This window comes from Quercus robur, chromosome 7 (assembly GCF_932294415.1).
Source record: "Quercus robur chromosome 7, dhQueRobu3.1, whole genome shotgun sequence".
NCBI lineage: Eukaryota > Viridiplantae > Streptophyta > Magnoliopsida > Fagales > Fagaceae > Quercus > Quercus robur.
Genome location: NC_065540.1, coordinates 43,746,132 through 43,768,542, shown reverse-complemented (window position 1 = coordinate 43,768,542; position 22,411 = coordinate 43,746,132). Strand labels below are relative to the sequence as shown.

Genomic DNA, 22,411 nt, shown 5'->3' with positions numbered 1-22,411 from the left:
CTCTTTCTCTTATTACCAAACATAATAAAGTTTTTCAAACTTCAATTCACTTTTCCATTGCTTTTCTTTTTCTAACTTCAATAGCATATAGGCGTGCAAATCATGGTCCAAAATCAAAATCTGAACCAAGCGAGGCTGAGAAAGAATAATACATAGAAAACATCATATATGTTGGGACTGTAAGGAAAAAGAAAAAGAAAAAGAAAAATAATATTAATATAACAAACAAATACATAGGAAAGACATATCAATATGTATACATCTTTTTTTTTTCTTTTTTTTCTATTAACAGCAGCAGGATATATATTGCATGTCACAAAAATTATCAAGTCTATACAATGGGTGATAAGAGGTTGGGGGACACCCAGCCAAATCTCAGCAACACAATATTTACACACAAGATCTGCTAAAACTAGAGCAGTATTATTACAGCTTTTGTCCACCAATTTAAACTCAGCATCTGAAATTAGATATAGCTAGTTTTCACTTCGTTGAACAGAGAATTTCTGGTCACTTTTTAGGGGGAATCCATGTTAAAAGCAGCAATGGCAGTACCAAAAGTGGCCCTCAAGTTGAGCCTCCTGAAGTCCCTGCTGGTTACACAATTGTAGGGCATGCCAGAATCCTGTAAATTGAGCCTCCAGCCAGCATTGGCTCACAATCACCTCAACCTTAGCTGCAACAAAATTCCCATTAAAATCTCGTTAAGTCTAATCACTGCACATATCCCATAACAATTAACAAAAGTCATCCTTGCATTTTTTTTACAGCAATATTTACCTTGAAGTAAGGTAACTGAAGGGACTTCCATATTGGGATGTGTACTTTCTGCAGTAGCTTAGATGAAACTTTTGCAGCCAAGTAGCATTCATGCATCTCCTTGCCTCTATATACTAAAGTGGTTGCTGTATTCCTGGTTCCTCAAATCTTTTTCCATATATGTGTAGCCATGATTGCCATGACTGAATGAGAGATAGTTTCAGTGAGATAGTATTTTGTGGTGCAGCATCCAGGAGAATAGATCAGTCGATTTCTGATGAGGCTGCTGTGGGATAATGTTTATGCCTTCAATTAATTGCCATACCTTCTTGGCGTGTGGGCAAGACCAAAAAGCATGTAAACTGGTTTCAGGAACTTCATCACACTGCTCACAAGTTACTGAAGAGATAAAGCCTTTTGGAAAATACTCAAGTCTTTGTTGCTATGACATCCTGAAGAGCATGCCGTGAAAAACTTTCCACAGTGCCTGCCACATAATTATTGAGCTGTGATTGTTTGAAGCCTCTCCTAAACCTGACCTAGCCTCGTATTCCAACAAATTATACGCACTCTATACCGAAAAATCTACAAGTCTTTGTATCATCATCCAGCAAGTAACACACATAGTTTTCTCCAGATTGAGGATTTGTTGGAGAAACCACTTTAAATGTGCTTGGTGATGGCAGCCACCTATCTTCACAGATGTTAACCTGTCTTCCATTTATATCTTCCAACAATAGTGCTGCTCAACCGTGCAACCTTTCTAGCATCCGTTATACTTCTCCAAGCAAATGAGGCATTGTATGATAACCTTGCTTCAAGTAAAGAGATTGCGGGAAGAATTTGTATCTGTATATCAATAGAAATTTAACAGAGCATTACATTTGCAGGACCCCCAAAAAATAAAGTTTTAATCAATAATAAGAGCCAATTGACAGTTAATTCAAATGCTTGACTATTTTCAATCCCTAACCACTTTAGCAAGAGCCCAGGTGGGCGTGAGAGGGACCTTCCATGGCTAATTCTTCAATATGGCTCTGGTAACTATCCCTCTTACCGTTGTAGTAGGCTTCAAGCCTCTTGGACATTTGATCCTGTCCTTCCATTAATTAAATAGAAGCGCGCCAACTAGACAAGAAGAAAAATTTGTGTTATTCCTATCCGATATAAAAGAAAATAAAATAACTTTGGAAACAAAAAGATGATACAGTATGATATTAAAAGATCTGAGATTTAATCTCTGCCTACACTAAAAATCAATTGATGTCTTAGTTTAATGATAAAAAATTATTATCAGAAACGAAAACCATAGGTTAAAACTCTTTCAAAAAAAAAAAGAAAAAAAAAAATTGAGTTTGGGTCAATTTGGATATGAGTGCCAAGAGGCAAACCTTATTAAGACTCATTGTCATGGAATATTGAATAGTTATCCATTTTTTTCTATACTTACTATTCACTTATCTTTCTTTTATTACCAAACAGGGAAAAAAACTGCAAACTTCAACACTTTTTCATTACTTTGTGCAAATCATGGTCCAAAATCAACATCTGAAATGTGCCGGTTTTCTGTTTGAAATTTCTTTATGACATATATCATTGAACCAAATGCCGGCAAGGGGAAAAAATAGAAAACATTCTATATGTGAGACTATTGGAGAAAAAGCAAAACAACCGTAATATTAAGAGATTAAATTCTATAAGAACATGGTGCAAAACCCTTTATTTACACCATCCAATAATGAGCATCGCGTTAGACTTTTTAAAAGAGAACACCAAATACTAACACATCTGATAACAACTGATTAAAGCCACAAAAAACTCCAACACATCTGCACTCTCAAACCCATTCCCTAACCACAAACACCATTGGCCATGGCTGAGCAACCCTTGCTCGCTGCTGCCACTCGCCAAAGGTCACCACCATTGATCCTGTGTCCATACTTGTCTTGTCTCTCTCTCCTCTTCTCTGTTCTTGCCCCAAGGAACCCAAGGTCAAGACTCACTGCCTCATTCCTTTGCCAGTAACCACCACCGCCACAATCAGCTGTGAATCTCAGTTCCTTTGCCTTGAACACCACAACACTAGGTTTTTTCCACCGCTGATTTTGACTTTGATAAGGTGGTTGAGGTTGGGTTTGGTTTTTGGGTTTCGTTTGTGGGAGGCAATTTGATCGGAGTCACAGCCATGGACGACAGTGACGGCAACCGGTGAGAGGTGGATCTGAAGAAGATTGGCCTATGATGGCTGTTTGGTGAGAGAGCATATGAGTTTTGGGATTTTGATGAGTAGTGATTATGTGTGATACTAGCTATTCATTATTTTGCAAAATACTGATATGACGTGCTATAATTAGAAGACGTAAAATATGAGTTTTACAACACATTTTTATCAAATTCAAAATCTAATATTAATACAACAAATGTCAAGAGAAATTTCAATATGTATCTGTAGGACATTCAAAAAATAAATTTAAAAAACTCAATAAAAAGAGCCATGTGACAGTTGATTTAAATAGCTGACCATTTTGAGTCTGTGACCACTTTAGCAAGAGCCAAGGTGGGCGTGAGAGGACTGTAGCTGGTTGGCTAATTCTTCAACATGGCTCTTGTAACTATTCCTTTACCGCAGTGATGGGCTTCAAGCTTCTTGAGTGTGAATTTTAAAAGTCTAACAGTTGGATTGCATCTGCATGTTTTTATCATATCGTTCATACTCACAAAATTTCAAGAAGATCAAATATCAATTTCTATGTCATCAAACAAATGTTAAAATTTCAAGTTTTTATGATCTAAATTTGTGTATAAAAAATAAGTTTATTGATTGAATAATAAATAACATCTGATTTAAACGAAATTTGATATACATGTTAAGAACATAAAGAACATGAAATTCAACAGTTAAATTTTCAAAATTCACACCAATATATATATATATATATATATATGAGAAGTTTGAAGAGTTTTTCTCCAAATTAATTTGAAGAGAAACTTTGTTCTTAATTTTTGAGTTTAGGGTGATTTTAATATGAGTGACAAAACGTGATGCTAAGTTAGAACTAGCAATATATATATATATATATACCAAAAAATGCTGGTATAGGTCTAAATAAATAACCACAACAAACAAAAACAAAAACAAAAACAAAAACAAAAAAACCAACTCGTAACCATAGGAAGAAGATGATGACTTACAGCACAGGCGATGAAGAGAAAAAGTTTAGCCTTCCAAGTCACTTTCACTAGATTAACTATTGTCTCTCCACGGTGATATAATTTGATCAAGATCTTCAACTTGCTCGAATACCAAATGAACCCCAATTTTCTTCACCTTCAAGTTCTGGAAAGATATTTCAATCACAATTTGACAGATTCCGTTTGCATCACTTTGACTCCATACTTCTTTCCAATCGGAATCAAAGCCATTGGACAACTTGTAATGGGACAAATATTGCAAACCAAGTTGATGCGATTCAATTTTACCATAATTTTCCCTACATAAATGTGTATATTTCATTTGATATCCATTAACTTCAAATGAACATGTATTCCCAATATCCCCAGCGTATATCCATTAACCTAGTTTGACTAATCCAACTAATTCAAAACTAATAAGTCCTTACAAATTTTAAAATGAATTATTGGGAATGGCAACAGCTTCTTACAGCAGGCAATTTTCTCTATTTATGATGCATTAAAGATCAATTGCCCCAAGGTCTGGTTGATGCCTATAATAAGTTCGAAGCAAATGATGACAAAATTTGAGTCCATTTCTGGCTAGAAAGACATTAGAGAAAGAAGAAAGGAGAGTAGAAGAGGAAGAGGAATAGGAATATGCTAAGAGCACAGTCGAGTAATTGATGAGGCTGTGTGAAATGCAGCAATAGAGCTTGTTAGGAAGGTGGTTGGCTGCGTTTACAAATATCATGGATCACCCTAGGATGATCAAGTTACTCATTGCTCTTGAAGATACTGATACTATAAAGTGGTTTCATTTCTTCTGTTGCTGTCAAAACTTCAAGACGATAAAAAATTTAGTAACATATTACTAAAGGTTCTTGGGTATTTTGTTTGCTCTAGCAGAGAAGCATGAATCGACCAACAGCCCAAGAGAATTATATTAATACAACAAACCTCAAGGAAAACATTTTTTTAATGAATAATTCATTTTTATTTATCAAAACACTAGAAGAAAAAACTTCAAACAAAGCTGGATACAAATAACAGCCCAACAAATACAACACTCAAACAAGCCCTCTCTGCTACCAAAGTGCAAACAGCTACATTTGCAACCGCACTTTACAAGCCCAGCAGTGCACTCAATTGTTACAACAATACAACTGCATTTCATAAGCATACATTGCTCTAATCACAAACTGTTGAGTTAGTGGAAGCTTTATGCTTATTAGTTGTGTGTAACAAACAAATAGTAGGTTATTTTATACTTATTTGTTGTGTAATAAAATAATAGCATGTTTTGCAAAATAGAAATAGAAAACACAATCACACATGAAACACAAAGATTTACGTGGTTCAGCTTTAAGCCTACATCCACGGACAGTGTCTAACAGAATATTTCACTAAGAAAATGGGAGACTACAAAATAGCACAAAAGCATGGGACCAAATAATCTTTAATTTCTCTACACTGATGCCACGGCTTAAACTCTATAAAACCAAATAAACAAAGAAACACACATATATACACACACACATACAGCAAAAAGTAACCCTCCTTGATTAATTCTTGCCCACTTGAGACAATACCAAGGTGGGTGTGAGAGGAATGACCCTCCTTGGCTAATTCTTCAACATCTCTCTCATAACTATCCCTCTTACCACCATGATAGGCTTCAAGTTTCTTGGGTCTCCTCCTTCCATTATATAAAAGTGCCCCAACAAGCCAAGAAGAGAAATTTGTATTATTCAAACCTGATGAAAAAACTTTAAAAAAAATAGATATATGGAATAATTTTAATTTTTGAGTTTGTGGTGATTGGGATGTGAGTGCCCAAAGGTGATGTTAACAAGCACAATACTTTGAACTTTCTTTTTTCCCTCTCGCAATGCTAGTATAAAAATTGAAAAGAAAAACTCCAATTTATACCTGTGACAAATTAAATTTTTTTATCATGCCAATTTAAACCTGAGAAACAAAACCCACACTTTCATTTCATTGGATTCCCCTCCCCAAAAATAAAAGAGAAATCAAGAATCGTGAACAATAATAGCAAGAAGAATGAAGACGACTTACAGGCAAAGAAGTTGAAACATTCCTTATACCAAATTCTTTAGAATTAGCCATGCATCCAGGTAGTCTTTGGATGGGGTTCATCAATAGAATAGCCTTCTCCACTTGGTCCAACCCCATCATCCTCATCACAGCTTTGCTTATTTCTGTTACCTTCTGTGGTTGAATCTTAAAGATCATGGCGTAGATCACCCAGATCCTCAGTGTGTCCTGCTGTTGATGGTTAACTGAATCATAGTTTGATTGGGATCTTCAATGTCTTGGTAACTATTCCTCTTCCCTCCATGAACGGATTCAAGTGTCTTTGACATTTGATACTCTCCTTCCACTAAAACAAAGTTCACCAACAAGACAAACAAGAAAAATTTCTACTATTACTCCAACCTGATTATAAAAAAAAAAAAAAATTTGAAATGGTATGATTTTAATTTTTGAGTTTGGGCTGATTTTGCCGAGAGTGCTAACAGGTAATGCTAAGGTACAACTAGCACAATACTTTGAAGTTAACAATTTAAAAAAAAAAAAAAGAGAGATAGTATATGTCCCCCAAAAAAAATGATGATGACTTATGAAGTCATAAGAAGAATGATCATCACTTATTGGAAAAGAAGTCGAAAATTTCCCTTTGACTAGACTCCTCAGAATCAGCCATAAATTCTCCAACTTCATAAATCCAATTGGTTGTGGTTCCTCATTAGAGTGGCCTTCTCCACTAGGTCCAGCCCCATCATCCTCATGACATTTTTGCTACCTTCTGCGGCTGAATTGTTCAATATCACGATAGATTTCACCAGACCCTCATAGAGGGTGCAGCTGTTGTTGCTGCTCTGTGCCATAGTTAGAATGAGATCTTTGATGTCTTGGTAACTACTACCTTTGTGAATGGATTCAAGCTTCTTGGACGTTTGATTCTCTCCTTCCACTAAATAAAAGTGCACAAACAAGAAAATTTTGTATTATTTCAGCCTGATTAAAAATTAAAAAAACAAAAGTAAAAAACTAGAGATAGAATAGTGATATCACCGATATGGTATGATTTTAATTTTTGAATTTGGGGTGATTTTTATGTGAGTGCCAACAGGGAATGCTAAATATATATCTCCAAAAAAAAAAAAAAATGATAAGTTGTAAATGATAAAACATGTAAGTAAGAAGAAAGATAAAAGACTTACTCGCAAAGTAGTCAATAAATTCCCTTTGACTAGAATCATCAGAATCAGCCATAAATCCTCCAAGCCTTTGAATCCTCTTTGGCGGTGGTTCTACAATAGAGCAGCATTCTCCACTGGGTCCTGCCCCATCATCATCCTCATCATGGCTTTGCTTATTTGCACTACCTTCTGCAATTGAATCATCAATATCATGATGGATTATGAAGCTGCTGTTGTTGATGCACTGTGCCATAGTTTTATTGGGATTTTCGATGTCTTGCCCGTATATGAATTGGACCCCAATTTTCTCCACCTCCAAGTTCCGGGAAGATGCTTTAATCATAAGAGGATGAAATCCGTTCCGATAAGAAGAATAGGTCAGCCAAAGGTGATGTGATTCAATTGTACCATATTCTTTCCTAGAACCAGAAATTTCTCCCTCATTCATTGGAAATCCATTGATTATAAATAAAAGTTCCCAATCACGAGGGCATTCACGCCATTTGTTGGGTATAAAGACAACACAAAATGCAATTCCAATCGGCACATTAGACCAATTAGAAGGTACTTGTACTTTCAATTCATGACCCATACATTCATGGTTAAAATATTTCGGAATTTCACTTCCTGGAATAATAATTTTTAACTTCTTTGGTAGTGTACCACTTTGTCCCTGAAATATATAAAGCATAATGTTTAGAACTTGGAGAGAGAGACAGAGAGACAAAGAGAGACCTGCCTGGAGCATGTTATTAACGCCCTGAAGCATGTTATTGTCAACCAGTTTGAAGCAATTGAAAAATAGGAATTGCAAATAGGTGCGATCGGACCTAAAAAGATAAAATTGCAGTTCTGGCAATCTCTCTAGTGAGGTACAATCGTCTGCAACTACAGAATCAATAGTTGACAGAGCATTTTCAAATGATTGAAGACTCTTGCAACCCTCCAAATAGAGTTTTCGAAGGTTAGAGAGTTGAAACATGCTTTCAGGAAGGGAAAAAAAATTATTTCCACTTAGATCTAAGTATTCTAGAGAGGACAAGCAACCAATGTCATTGGGGATTGACCAAAGATCGCAGTGACTAAGATTCAAATTGGTTAAAGATTGCAGACCTGATAAAGAAGGCAATGATAAGCCCACCGGAACTGGACTTGTTTGCAGGGAAGAATATATAAATAAAGGCAATAATATTCTTTCCATGGTAGGATTTGTTGGCAAGTAAGATAATGAAATCCATAATGGTTCCATCGACTCAAGACTTGCTGGCTGGGAATAAAATTCAGATAACTTCCATCCATGGATATGAAGCTGTTTAGATTTTTAAGGAGAACAATGGAAGAAGGAACCTCTTTTATGGCTGTCCATCCAAATTAAGCATCCAAAAAGATCAAGAGACTTAAGCAACTTCAAACTACAAATGGTGATAGGAAGGTGCACAAGATTTATGCAATATCTTAGAGTCAATGCAGTAAGGTTAATCAAACATCCAATTGATGAAGGCATCTCTTCTATAGCTGTTTTACTCAAATCAAGCATCCGCAAACCTTCGATTATCCATGAGTTCTCTGGCAAGTTTTTAAATCTTGAGCATGTTGAAAGATCAAGAGCACCATGGAACTTAAAACCACCAGTGGTATTAGGAAGACACACAAGTTTATTGCAATAGAGTAGAGTCAATGAAACAAGGCTCCTTTGAGATTCCCTAGGTTCTCCGGCAAGTTGTCAAAATTCGAGCACCCACAAAGATTAAGACGTTGAAGCAAACTCAAGCTACAAATGGTGCTAGGAAGGCACACAAGATTCTTACAATCTTTGGGAAGAAAACTCTTCTATAGCTGTTCCACTCAAATCAAGATCATAGAGACCTTTGAGATTCCCTAGGTTCTCCGGCAAGTTGTCAAAAGTCGAGCACCCACAAAGATTAAGATGTTGAAGCGAACTCAAGCTACGAATGGTGCTAGGGAGGCACACAAGATCCTCACAATCTTTGAGAGTCAATGAATTAAGGGTCGTCAAGCCTTCAATTGATGAAGGAAGCTCTTTTATAGCTGTTCCACTCAAATCAAGATCATAGAGACCTTTGAGATTCCCAAGGTTCTCCGGCAAGTTGTCAAAATTCCAACACCCACAAAGATTAAGACGTTGAAGCGAACTCAAGTTACAAATGGTGCTAGGAAGGCACACAAGATTCTCACAATCTTCGAGAGTCAATGAATTAAGGGTCGTCAAGCCTTCAATTGATGAAGGAAGCTCTTTTATAGCTGTTCCACTCAAATCAAGATCATAGAGACCTTTGAGATTCCCTAGGTTCTCCGGCAAGTTGTCAAAATTTGAGCACCCACAAAGATTAAGACGTTGAAGTGAACTCAAGCTACAAATGGTGCTAGGAAGGCACACAAGATTCTCACAATCTTCGAGAGTCAATGAATTAAGGGTCGTCAAGCCTTCAATTGATGAAGGAAGCTCTTTTATACCTGTTCGTTTCAAATCAAGATCATAGAGACCTTTGAGATTCCCTAGGTTCTCTGGCAAGTTGTCAAAATTCCAGCACCCAGAAAGATCAAGACGTTGAAGCGAACTCAAGCTACAAATGGTGCTAGGAAGGCACACAAGATTCTTACAATCTTTGAGAGTCAATGACTCAAGGGTCGTCAAGCCTTCAATTGATGAAGGAAACTCTTTTATAGCTGTTCCACTCAAATCAAGATCATAGAGACCTTTGAGATTCCCTAGGTTCTCCGGCAACTTGTCAGAATTCCAGCACCCAGAAAGATCAAGACGTTCAAGCGAACTCAAGCTACAAATGGTGCTAGGAAGGCACACAAGATTCTTACAATCTTTGAGAGTCAATGAATTAAGGGTCGTCAAGCCTTCAATTGATGAAGGAAGCTCTTTTATAGCTGTTCCACTCAAATCAAGATCATAGAGACCTTTGAGATTCCCAAGGTTCTCCGGCAAGTTGTCAAAATTCCAACACCCACAAAGATTAAGACGTTGAAGCGAACTTAAGCTACAAATGGTGCTAGGAAGGCACACAAGATTCTCACAATCTTCGAGAGTCAATGAATTAAGGGTCGTCAAGCCTTCAATTGATGAAGGAAGCTCTTTTATAGCTATTCCACTCAAATCAAGATCATAAAGACCTTTGAGATTCCCTAGGTTCTCCGGCAAGTTGTCAAAATTTGAGCACCCACAAAGATTAAGACGTTGAAGCGAACTCAAGCTACAAATGGTGCTAGGAAGGCACACAAGATTCTCACAATCTTCGAGAGTCAATGAATTAAGGGTCGTCAAGCCTTCAATTGATGAAGGAAGCTCTTTTATACCTGTTCGTTTCAAATCAAGATCATAGAGACCTTTGAGATTCCCTAGGTTCTCTGGCAAGTTGTCAAAATTCCAGCACCCAGAAAGATCAAGACGTTCAAGCGAACTCAAGCTACAAATGGTGCTAGGAAGGCACACAAGATTCTTACAATCTTTGAGAGTCAATGACTCAAGGGTCGTCAAGCCTTCAATTGATGAAGGAAACTCTTTTATAGCTATTCCACTCAAATCAAGATCATAGAGACCTTTGAGATTCCCTAGGTTCTCCGGCAACTTGTCAAAATTCCAGCACCCAAAAAGATCAAGACGTTCAAGCGAACTCAAGCTACAAATGGTGCTAGGAAGGCACACAAGATTCTTACAATCTTTGAGAGTCAATGAATTAAGGGTCGTCAAGCCTTCAATTGATGAAGGAAGCTCTTTTATACCTGTTCGTCTCAAATCAAGATCATAGAGACCTTTGAGATTCCCTAGGTTCTCCGGCAAGTTGTCAAAATTCAAGCACCCACAAAGATTAAGATGTCGAAGCGAACTCAAGCTACAAATGGTGCTAGGAAGGCACACAAGATTCTTACAGTCTATCAAATCAAGATCAACGAGACCTTTGAGATTCCCTAGGTTCTCCGGCAAGTTGTCAAAATTCGAGCACCCACAAAGATTAAGACGTTGAAGCGAACTCAAGCTACAAATGGTGCTAGGAAGGCACACAAGATTCTTACAATCTTTGAGAGTCCATAAATTAAGCGTCGTCAAGCCTTCAATTGATGAAGGAAACTCTTTTATAGCTGTTCCACTCAAATCAAGATCATAGAGACCTTTGAGATTCCCTAGGTTCTCTGGCAAGTTGTCAAAATTCCAACACCCACAAAGATTAAGACGTTGAAGCAAACTCAAGCTACAAATGGTGCTAGGAAGGCACACAAGATTCTTACAATCTTTGAGAGTCAATGAATCAAGGGTCGTCAAGCCTTCAATTGATGAAGGAAACTCTTTTATAGCTGTTCCACTCAAATCAAGATGACAGAGACCTTTGAGACTCCCTAGGTTCTCTGGCAAGTTGTCAAAATTCGAGCACCCACAAAGATTAAGACGTTGAAGCGAACTCAAGCTACAAATGGTGCTAGGAAGGCACACAAGATTCTTACAATCTTTGAGAGTCCATAAATCAAGGGTCGTCAAGCCTTCAATTGATGAAGGAAACTCTTTTATAGCTGTTCCACTCAAATCAAGATCATAGAGACCTTTGAGATTCCCTAGGTTCTCTGGCAAGTTGTCAAAATTCGAGCACCCACAAAGATTAAGACGTTGAAGCGAACTCAAGCTACAAATGGTGCTAGGAAGGCACACAAGATTCTTACAATCTTTGAGAGTCAATGAATCAAGGGTCGTCAAGCCTTCAATTGATGAAGGAAACTCTTTTATAGCTGTTCCACTCAAGTCAAGATCACAGAGACCTTTGAGATTCCCTAGGTTCTCCGGCAACTTGTCAAAATTCGAGCATCCACAAAGATTAAGACGTTGAAGCGAACTCAAGCTACAAATGGTGCAAGGAAGGCACACAAGATTCTTACAATCTTTGAGAGTCAATGAATTAAGGGTCGTCAAGCCTTCAATTGATGAAGGAAACTCTTTCATAGCTGTTCCACTCAAATGAAGATCACAGAGACCTTTGAGATTCGCTAGGTTCTCCGGCAACTTGTCAAAATTCGAGCATCCACAAAGATCAAGACGTTGAAGCGAACTCAAGCTACAAATGATGCTAGGAAGGCACACAAGATTCTTACAATCTTTGAGAGTCAATGAATTAAGGGTCGTCAAGCCTTCAATTGATGAAGGAAACTCTTTCATAGCTGTTCCACTCAAATGAAGATCACAGAGACCTTTGAGATTCGCTAGGTTCTCCGGCAACTTGTCAAAATTCGAGCATCCATAAAGATCAAGACGTTGAAGCGAACTCAAGCTACAAATGGTGCTAGGAAGGCACACAAGATTCATACAATCTTTGAGAGTCAATGAAGTAAGGGTCGTCAAGCCTTCAATTGATGAAGGAAACTCTTTCATAGCTGTTCCACTCAAATCAAGATCACTGAGACCTTTGAGATTCCCTAGGTTCTCCTGCAAGTTGTCAAAATTCAAGCACCCAAAAAGATCAAGACGTTGAAGCAAACTCAAGCTACAAATGGTGCTAGGAAGGCACACAAGATTCTTACAATCTTCGAGAGTCAATGAATTAAGGGTCGTCAAGCCTTCAATTGATGAAGGCAACTCTTTTATAGCTGTTTCACTCAAATCAAGATCACTGAGACCTTTGAGATTCCCTAGGTTCTCCGGCAAGTTGTCAAAATTTGGGCACCCACAAAGATTAAGACGTTGAAGCGAATTCAAACTACAAATGGTGCTAGGAAGGCACAGGAGATTCTTACAATCTTTGAGAGTCAATGAATTAAGGGTCGTCAAGCCTTCAATTGATGAAGGCAACTCTTTTATATCTGTTTCACTCAAATCAAGATCATAGAGACCTTTGAGATTCCCTAGGTTCTCCGGCAAGTTGTCAATATTTGAGCACCCACAAAGATAAAGATGTTGAAGCGAATTCAAGCTACAAATGGTGCTAGGAAGACACATAAGATTTTCGCAAGAATTTAGATGAAAAAGAACAAGCTTTTTAAGAAGTCCAACAGATGGGTGAAGCTCACGTAAATTTTGACAATATGAAAGTGTTAATTTCTCAAGATTTAGGACTCCAGTGAAATCCGGGGATATAATCAGGCCCGATTCTGACAAGTCGATGAACTTCAACGTGTCAAAATTCTGTTTTAAGAAGAAAAAAAAAAGTTAAAAAAGAAGTCAAGTCAATGAGTTTCCTAGTGTCGGATTTATTGAAATTTAAATGCAAAGTTGTGAGGATACTGAATAACACACAATTACCTTTAGTCCTATCCAAAGTTGTTCAATTCTGCTCTCTGGCAAATGAAGCATAACAAGCTCATCTAGCTGAAAAGTTGATGGTAGAGAATTTGAAGGATAATACCTCCAACAAAGAACTCTTAAAGAATTTGGAAGATGTTGAGGAACATGGAAAACACCATCAATGCTAAGAAATTTAAGATTGTACATCTGCGAAATAGCCTCAGGGCTCCAACATGTCTCTTTTACTTCATCATCATAATTACGCAAAATATGCATGGCTTGAACTCTTTCTATTCCCTAATAATCAAGAAGGAATTGGTGAATTGTGAAAGAACTTATTAGCATAAATATTTAAATATCAAAATTGCTGAACAAGAAGATAGGGAATGAGCTCAAATTCTCTAAATAAACTCTTACCTTATTTTTTTTCAACACGTTTTCAATGTCCTCATAACGCCACAATCTACTACGCTTCCCACAATCATTAGGGCACTCTTGACAAACTATGTTCTTACCCATTTCTTCAAGTAAATCATGCATCCTCAATATACCTTTATCATCAATTTTCAAGAGAGATTTATCAATGAGTTCCTGCAATCCAATATCAGGGTGAAGGCCAAGACTATCTAGTACTTCTACTATATGATCCTTCTCCTCATGATTAAAGAAGCATGCAATATGCAGGAATATTTCCTTATCTAAGTCATCGAGTCCATCAAAACTTATTTGAAGTACATTGAAAACTTCTTTCTTAGGATTTTCTTTGATCCTCTCCAATGCACTTCTCCATAAAATGGTACTTTTCCCAAACAAGAAGGAACCCAAAACCTTAAGAGCTAAAGGCAGACCAGCAGCATATTTTAAAACTTCTTTGGACATCCCTAAATAATCATTTGGGGGGACGTGCTCTTCTCTAAAAGCTTTTGAGCAAAAAAGTTGTAAAGCATCTTTATCATACAATCCTTTAACTTCATATGTTTTATAAACTCTATGCGTTTTCAACATATGCACATCTCTTGTTGTTATGATAATTCTACTACCCGGACCAAACCAATCATGCTCCCAAGCTAAATTTTCTAACTGGTCTAATTTATTTACATCATCAAGAACAAGAAGAATCCTTTTACGACATAACCTATTCCTGATCTTGAGAACTCCATCATACTTATCTCTAACTTTCAAATCTGTTTCCTCCAAAATATTAGAAATAAGTTTCTGTTGTAGTCCAACTAAACCATGTTTTTCAGAATTTTCCCTAACATCCTCAATAAAACTATAAGCTTCAAATTCTTTAGAAACCATATGGTAAACAACTCTAGCAAGAGTTGTCTTACCCATTCCCCCCATTCCCCAAACCCCTATAAAGCGAACATCGTTTGACCCTATAGCTAATAACGACTCCAATTCCACCATTCGAGAGTATATTCCTACCAGGTCCCTAGTAATGTAAGGGAATGCATCATATTTCAAGTGAAGTGATATCCATCCCATGATGTCTTTGATGTCTTCTGTCTCATACCTGCAATGAAAAAGGTACAGTATGCATTGAGTTTGAACCACCAAGAGTTCACGCAAAAAAAAAAAATATAACATATATGATGTTCAATTCGGTTGAGTGAAACAAAAATTTGTAAAGCGATCCACTGAGGAAAAAAATTGAAAGAAGTAGAACGAAACATGTATGTAGATCTGCTTAAGGTTCCAAATAAAGTTATATATATGAAGTGGGTCATCTGAATATATTTAAAAGAAATAAATAATTAGTCAAGTTTAATTACCTAGTATTCTTTAAATGAAATCCAGCGACATTGCCCACTTCTTTCAAAGCTTCTCTCCATTTCTCCACCCTCTCTTTGTTCCCCTTTTCTTCATGTTCAATAAATGCTTGCTCAAAAGTTCGTTTCCGTGTATCGGATGGATCCACATTGTGAAAAACAGGTAGAATTGTCATTCCCGTCTTTTTCTTGCAGTGTATGATGTGTGCAAGTTCATCTAAGCACCAAGCTGAAGATGCGTAGTCTTTTGAGATAATGACGATAGCAAATCTCGACTCCTCTATTGCTTTCAACAGCTCTGGTGAGATGGGTTTTCCTCTGTCAAGGTTTTTATCGTCTTTAAAAGTGTGAATGCCTTTTTGTCTCAAAGCTTCATAAAGATGACCCACAAAATTGTAGCGGGTGTCCTCGCCTCTGAAACTGAGAAAGACGTCATAATTCCATCGGGCAGCAGCAGAAGAAGAAGAACTTGGGAAAGATGACGAGTCCGTTTCCATGTCCACTAAAGCCATTAGAAAAATAGATCTGCATGCAAAATTTAAAAAAAAAAAAAAAAAACAAATAATAATCAATTAGAAATTTAGAACCGAAGAAAGATTAAAAAGAAAATGAATTAGGGAAGAAGAAATTACTTGATCCCCAACCTGACTTGCGTAGTTTTGAAAATGCGTCGAATCCAATCTGAAATTTGCAAATGAAGAGAGAGAAGACTGAGAAGAGAATTTGGAGAGGACCTAGAAATTTGGAAGTGATGAAATTTCAGTGCTCCTTTTAGGAAATATTACAAGAAACTTCCACTGCTCTGTTTTATTATATTTTTCAGAGTACTTCCACTTCCTAGAAATTTCAGTGCTCCTGAGAGAAAACAAAGAACTAAAGCATGAGTGTATTTTTTTATTTTTTTTTTTTGTTTTTGAGAAGAGCTAAACGATGAGTAGATCCTGAGAAGGCGAGAGGGTACAGTGAGAATGGAAGAAAGTAAGAGGGAAGAAAAGAGTTTGGACAGGTCAGTGAAGAAGGTAAAGAATAAGAAGGAGAAAAAAATAATATCTGAAAAAGTTGAAAAGTAAGACATCAAGGGCCCGTTTGGTTATAGAGTTCAAAAATTATTGTTTAAAAAGATGTGAAAATTGTAGTTTAAAAAGTGTTATTGAAATATATGTTTTTAGTGTTTATAAAACAAAAAAATGTGTTTGGTATCATGGTTTAAATAACATGTTTCAGTGTTCAAAAACATAAAATATGTATTTGGTATGTGTGTGTTAGATGGTAAAAAAAAGCTGAATAAAGTACAAAATAAATATTTTTTAAATTAGCAAAGTACAAAAAAAATATAAAATATTGTTTAAATGCTGCCGGTAGTTCACCTTAATTACGAAAATGCCACTCAGCAATGTTTTTTGTTGTTCAAAATCACTCCCAAGCTGATTTCAAAAACTATTGTTTGAAACATATGTTTTGAGCAATATTTTTTAAACAATACTTTTTGAAATCAATGACCAAACATATTTTTTTTGTTTTTGAACAATATTGTTTACCATGGACTCTAAGAATTGGGTTTTGAAATATTTAGAAGGTAGGTTGGATTTGAGGGTGGATAAAATGAAGACGGCAATTCATAGTGCAGTATCTGAGAATATTAGTTTTCTAGGTATGGAACTACAGGCAGTTCCACCTTCAGTTTTGCATCCTCCCATGAGTGAGAAAGCAATTAGGGCACGGAAGAAGTACCTTAGGCAGAAGGAAGTTAGAGCTTTAGAATTTAAAAATGCCAGAGAGAGGAAAAGAAAGATACTGGGGATGAAGATATTGCAGCATGTTTTTAAGAAGTTGAAGCAAAGTGATGGGTTTAAATTTGACTTTCAAATTGAAAATGAGGTTCGAGAAATCTTCAGAACTTGGACTGATGAAGTGGTCCATGATTTCTTGGGTTCCTTGGAAGAGCGTTGGGAATGGCATCGGATGCTTACAGCAGGCGATTTTCTCTCTTTAAGGCACATTAGAGGTCAATTGCCCCAAGAGCTGGTTGATGCGTATGATAAGTTCGAAGAGCAAGTTGACAAGTATTTGAGTCCGGTCCAAGCTAGAAAGGCATTAGAGAAAGAAGAAAAGAGAGTGGAGGAGGAAGAGGAACAGAAATACGCTAAGAGCACGGTTGAGGATTTGACAAGGCTGTGTATGAAAGTTGATGCACCAGTAGAACTTGTTAGGAAGGCAGTTAAGATGGCTGGTTTTACAAATAACATGGGTCGCCCTAGGCCGATCAAGTTACTCATTGCTCTTGAAGATATTGATATTATCAAGTGGTATGCAGGAGTAGGGAGAAGGTGGCTTGATTTCTTCTGTTGCTGTCACAACTTCAAGATGGTTAAAACTGTAGTAACTTATCACTTGAGGTTCTCTTGCATTTTGACACTAGCAGAGAAGCATGAGTCAACCAAACGTGAAGCCATTAAGCATTACACTAAAGATTTGAAGGTCTCTGATTTTAATGGAAATGAAGAAGTGTACTTCCCCACAGAAAGAGAGGTTAAAATGATGGGAGATCAAAATCTTTTGGATCCAAGGCCTGTTGATGGGGCTTTATCTTTGGCTTTGATCAGGTTGGCTTCTGATGAGCCTTCATGTTCCTGTATCGGTCATTTCTGTGACAGAATGGATACTGTTTATTATCGGGTATGGTTACTGCAGAACCGTTTGAATGTGAATCCATCTGTTGAGGACAAATGGGTCCCAGGGATGGGTGCAATTCATGAAAGTCTCAATCGGAAATGCCTCCCTCTCTGTTCTCATCACATAAATGATTTATATATGGGGAGTATCACCCTGCGAGACATTGACTGCACTGCATTTGTGGATGTGGACTGAATGTTGCATGTTCTGCTGCAGTTTTCTACATGATTGGCATTGGTTCTGGTGGCTGCTATTGATGTGAACCTTGTTCTAGAAATTCTTATGTATTTCTTTTCTGAAATGAGGCCAGGCAGGTGATGTGTAAATTTTTTGCGTTTTTATTGATTTTCTTTTTAGCTACTAATCTCATTGTCATTTGTGGTGATGAATCATCGTGTGAAGTTTACTATAAACCATTATAGAGAAACATATTCAAGTAGTCATTATCCAATACTTCTCCAGGATTTTGGATGGTTAGTTTGTAACTTCTCTAGGTTTCTGTGAAAGGCATCCTTTATTTTCCCAACCCTGAGCACTTGATTTATCTCATTGCTCAGTCTATTATGATGGAACAGGATTACAAAACCATTTTGTCCCTGAAAATTCTGTTCTTGTGCCTTTTTTTTTTTTTTTTTTTGATAAACTCTGTTCTTGTGCCTTACGTATCCTTTCAATATGATAATCATGTCTTTCCTTAAACTGTTTTTTTGGTGCCTTCTTACCTTCTTCTATGTAAATGTAAGTATCTCATGTTGACATGCTCAATTTATTCTACAGCATTGTGACTGTCATGCTCACCACACCAGCTGTTTGATCCTTAATTTGTAGTTTGATTCTTAATTTGTAGTTTGATTCATACAAACCCCACAGAAACCCTCACAAAACCCCAACTCAAAGCCTTAGTTCTTACTCAATACTCACATGTCACATTCTCCAATCTTGTCTCAAATGTCCTTGCTTTGCCCAACGTGCTCCTCACTGCCTGCCAAAACATCACAACTCCACAACCCAACAATGGCCTCAGCTCCCTTGACTCACAGTCCCTTCTACACTCGGTCTTGAGGCGGTTTGATATTGAAGAAATGGGCCGCCGGCTCTGCGAGAATCGGTTCAATATTGAAGCTTGTTTTTTCACAATGATGCCCTCAAGAATGGAAGTTGAGTCCTTGGTCTTGCCCAACTTGAAATTAAAGGTTTTGATTGAAGCTATTAGGATGGTGTTGGAAATTGTGTATGATGAATGGTTTGTTAATTTTTATTATGGTGAGCGTGTCGGTATGGGACGCCACACCGCCATTAGGTACCTTAAGAACTCAGTAGAGAATCCTAGTTGGTGGTTTAGTGTCACATTTGATTGAAATTTTTTTGATAATAGGCATGTAAATAAGCTGTGTTTGTTTATTGAAGAGAAAATGAAGGATGGTTTCTTTGTCGGTATTACAAAGAGGTTGGTTTGAGTGTGAGGTGGTGGGAATTGAATTGGGTGGTTGTTACTTAGGAAGGGGGTTTCCTCATGAAAGCGGGTTGTTTTCGATTTTGATTAATATTTACTTTAATGGGTTTGATAAATAAATTCAAGATATGTGTCTTCAGAAAAATCAGGAGAATACAAAGTTTGAATCAGAGGAGCTTATTTCAGTGTCTGGCATGTTTTACAAGCCAGCCAGTGAAGATGTATGTGGTCAGGTATTTGGATGAAATATTAGTGATCACTTCAGGTTCAAAGATGTTTAGTTCAAAGATGTTGACCATGGATTTGAAGCATTGGGTTTTAAAATATTTAGAAGGGGGGTTGGAGTTGAAGGTGGATAGAATGAAGAAATTGACTACACTTTGTTTGCAGATGTGGACTGAATGTTGCTTGTTCTGCTGCAGTTTCCTATGTAATTGGCTTTGGTTCTAGAGGCTGCTGATGTTCTGAAACCTTATTCAAGAAATTCTTGTGTATTTCATTTCTGAAATGAAACCAGGTAGGTGATGTGTAAATTGATTGCGTTTTTATTCATATCTTTGCTACTAATGTCATTGTTCATTTGTGGTGATGGATCTTTGTGTGAATTTTATCTTAAGAACATAATAGAGGAGCTTATTCAAGTAGTCATTATCCAAAACTTTTCCATGATTTTGGAGGGTTATTTTGTAACTTCTCCAAGTTTTTGCGAAAGGCGTCTTTTGTTTAACCAACCACGAGCATTTGATTTATCTCATAGCTCAGTATATTGTGATGGATACATTGGATAAGATTACGAAACCATTTTGTTCATGACAATTCTGTCCTCTTGCGTTGCTTAAGTATCCTTTCAATATGATAATCTTGTCTTTCCTTAAAACTGTTTTCTTGGTGCCTTCTTACCTTCTTCTATGTAAGTATCTCATGTTGACATGCCCAAAATATTCTACAACATTGTGACCCTCATACTCTCCACACCAGCAGTTTGATCCCTAATTTGTTTGATTTATACAAAAACACTTGGTTCTTCACAATGGATACAAGACATTAATTAATTTTTTTACTCTTATTATTTTTTATTTGTAAGTTACACAAACTAAAAGATTTCCTCTGGCTTGTCTATCGAAAAAAATTAGTTACTCTGGCAACTAAGGGGACCATTTGTTTGTTTCCCTAAGCTTCTTTTGTTTTAATAGGAAATAGGACTGGTAAACCTTTGTCTCATTGAAGCTTCTTTCCCATGAGTTGCCCATTTTTGGTTGACCCATAAGAAAAGCGTTTCTCCAGAATCTGTCTTCTTTTGTTTGATGTTTGTTTGTTTGTTGTATAGTGTCTCTTGTGATCTTTCTGGCTTTTATTTTAACCAATACTAGAATTCTCCCAACTCTTCTCATGCTTGTTGTAGGTACATGTTGAGAGCTGTTCTCAAGTACTGTAGGGCTGAAAAATGAGCCAAGCTGCTCGCAAGCAGCTCGATCAAAGTTTGCTTGGCCTGTTTGTTAAGCAAGATGATCTGAGCTTGAACTATGTTCTGAGCTTAAGCATCATTATGCTCAGCTTGTCAGCCCATGATCTGGCTTGATAGAGGGTCTCCATCATAGATCTGATCTGAGGGAATATTCTTCTTCTCAAACTGATCTGAGTATTTCATTTTGGGAATTAAGCACAGACAGCACATTCTTCTTAATTTATCTGTTTTTTAATCTGTGGGATTGAACCACCACATAAAAATGTTATGGGCTTTTCATGTATAAGACGAATTTTGCCCTCTTTGGTTCCCAAATTGCAAACAAGAGATGAAAAGAGTAGCCATTCCTGTCATAACAAGTCCTGCTTCCCCATTAGCAGCTGTAGGTCACACATAGGAGAAGAGGACACATTGAGGTACCTTTTTTGGGAATATACATAAACAACCATGCTCCAATGGACACGTGAGAGAAAAAAAAGGCCATTGCAGGTGTTGCTTCCTAAGCTGTACAATAACCTTACCCTTGTTGTAGAGCCCATCAGCTTTTGAAGTTTAAATGCTCAAAACAGCTAGCATTTAGAAGTTTTTTGGAGCTTGCAATCAGCTTGGAAGACATTCAACTATTGAATGAGCTGAGCTCCAACCAGAATGTTGAGACTGGAATCAAGCTCAAGCCCATCTTGAATTCTAGAAATATTTTGCAAGAGCCGAGTATGAGTAGTTGGAAGTTGGGCTTAGCTCGGTTTGTTTACAGTTCCCATTGTATGATTGGCTACCAAAGGTTTGCGAGTTCATATCTTAAGTACTGCCATTTTGTGCCAAAAAAAAATTATGATGGGTGATGTATGGGTATATACTTGCATTGACTTGACAATTAATCTTCATTTTTCTTTGATGATTGACTTGTATTGTATTTACCTCTTTTGCTTTTAGAGTTTAGTCTACGTTTGGCACTTTTGAAAAATGCAATATACTTTTTTTCCCATCGTTTATTAAAATTTTCATAGTCAGTATTGAACACTTGTTTCCTTTTAATTGGTCTTTGTGGTTGTTCATTATAGGAATGGCTTCTGTGGGGTTCTGTGAGTCATCTTTAAATCAGAGGTACTGGATTTCAAGGCTTTAAGTAAAAAACAATATTTCAGAAAGGAAAGTGTTGATCATTTTTGTGACGAAGCAGGCTGAGCTTTTGGCAGACTAACCATAAACAGGCTGAAGAAGATTTTGTTACTAATGAAGTGTAATGTTTTGTGGGGTTTTGAGGTTTTTAGTGAGCAAGAAAGAATGACATTGTTTCATTGTTTGGCTTTTGCAATATCAAGTTTAATGGGTGAGTGAGGAGAAATGTGGTTTCTGAAGATGGAAGGTAGTTTCTAGAAGATAAAGATGATATATTGTACTGTGTACAGAAAACGAAGATGGAGGGTAGTTTCTAGAAGATATACATGATATACTATACTGTGGATAGAAAATGGTAATGAGAAATAATATGGATAATTAGATTAGATTTTTCAGTATATATTTTGCTGGTTTTACTTTGAGACACATAATCTCTCTCTCTCTCTCTCAAGAAGTGGTGTTTTTGCATTTGACCAGACTATTCTACTTCCTATCCATGAGACATCTCGAAACCCCATAGCTTGATAATGTGGT

General features: G+C 36.9%; 3 protein-coding genes, 1 long non-coding RNA gene and 2 pseudogenes across 4 annotated transcripts; 3 read left to right on the top strand and 3 right to left on the bottom strand.

Annotated features, from left to right (window-relative positions):
• The window catches only part of LOC126693564 (pentatricopeptide repeat-containing protein At4g35130, chloroplastic-like), a 46,541-nt pseudogene that overhangs the window by 16,353 nt on the left and 7,777 nt on the right, over window positions 1–22,411 (top strand).
• On the bottom strand, window positions 235–6,343 carry LOC126693574 (uncharacterized). The gene is made up of 5 exons (XR_007645428.1): window positions 6,010–6,343; window positions 3,952–5,687; window positions 1,733–1,887; window positions 781–1,608; window positions 235–676 (listed from the first exon to the last, which is right to left on the bottom strand). It is a non-coding gene; the product is annotated as an uncharacterized LOC126693574 (long non-coding RNA).
• Window positions 6,613–8,920, bottom strand: LOC126693568 (uncharacterized). Its single transcript, XM_050389576.1, has 2 exons — window positions 7,179–8,920; window positions 6,613–6,928 (listed from the first exon to the last, which is right to left on the bottom strand). The coding sequence occupies exons 1-2, from the start codon at window positions 8,404–8,406 to the stop codon at window positions 6,672–6,674; spliced, it is 1,485 nt and encodes a 494-aa protein (XP_050245533.1). The 5' UTR covers window positions 8,407–8,920; the 3' UTR covers window positions 6,613–6,671.
• On the bottom strand, window positions 8,962–16,208 carry LOC126691465 (disease resistance protein RPV1-like). Its single transcript, XM_050386508.1, has 10 exons — window positions 15,800–16,208; window positions 15,171–15,669; window positions 13,810–14,911; window positions 13,411–13,689; window positions 13,002–13,293; window positions 11,101–11,510; window positions 10,911–10,956; window positions 10,318–10,484; window positions 9,663–9,891; window positions 8,962–9,236 (listed from the first exon to the last, which is right to left on the bottom strand). Coding segments are annotated over exons 1-10 (3,300 nt in total). The 5' UTR covers window positions 15,801–16,208.
• On the top strand, window positions 16,707–21,727 carry LOC126693571 (nuclear intron maturase 3, mitochondrial-like). Its single transcript, XM_050389584.1, has 3 exons — window positions 16,707–18,154; window positions 18,618–19,810; window positions 20,696–21,727. Exon 1 carries the CDS (start codon window positions 16,707–16,709, stop codon window positions 18,033–18,035), a length of 1,329 nt encoding a protein of 442 aa, XP_050245541.1. The 3' UTR covers window positions 18,036–18,154; window positions 18,618–19,810; window positions 20,696–21,727.
• LOC126691464 (nuclear intron maturase 3, mitochondrial-like) lies at window positions 18,225–19,743 on the top strand (annotated as a pseudogene).

Excerpts from the sequence above, each read along its gene's own strand:
- LOC126693571 (XM_050389584.1), top strand. The coding sequence starts at position 16,707 with ATGGACTCTAAGAATTGGGTTTTGAAATATTTAGAAGGTAGGTTGGAT.
- LOC126693568 (XM_050389576.1), bottom strand. The coding sequence starts at position 8,406 with ATGGAACCATTATGGATTTCATTATCTTACTTGCCAACAAATCCTACC. Across the intron at positions 6,929-7,178 it reads ATTTATTGACTACTTTGCGA|TGGAAGGAGAGAATCAAACG; the intron begins GTAAGTCTTTTA and ends ACTTTTATTTAG.
- LOC126691465 (XM_050386508.1), bottom strand. Across the intron at positions 11,511-13,001 it reads GAACCTAGGGAATCTCAAAG|GTCTCTGTCATCTTGATTTG; the intron begins GTCTCTATGATC and ends GGAGTCTCAAAG. Across the intron at positions 10,485-10,910 it reads TCTTGATTTGAGACGAACAG|GTATAAAAGAGCTTCCTTCA; the intron begins GTATAAAAGAGC and ends TGAAACGAACAG.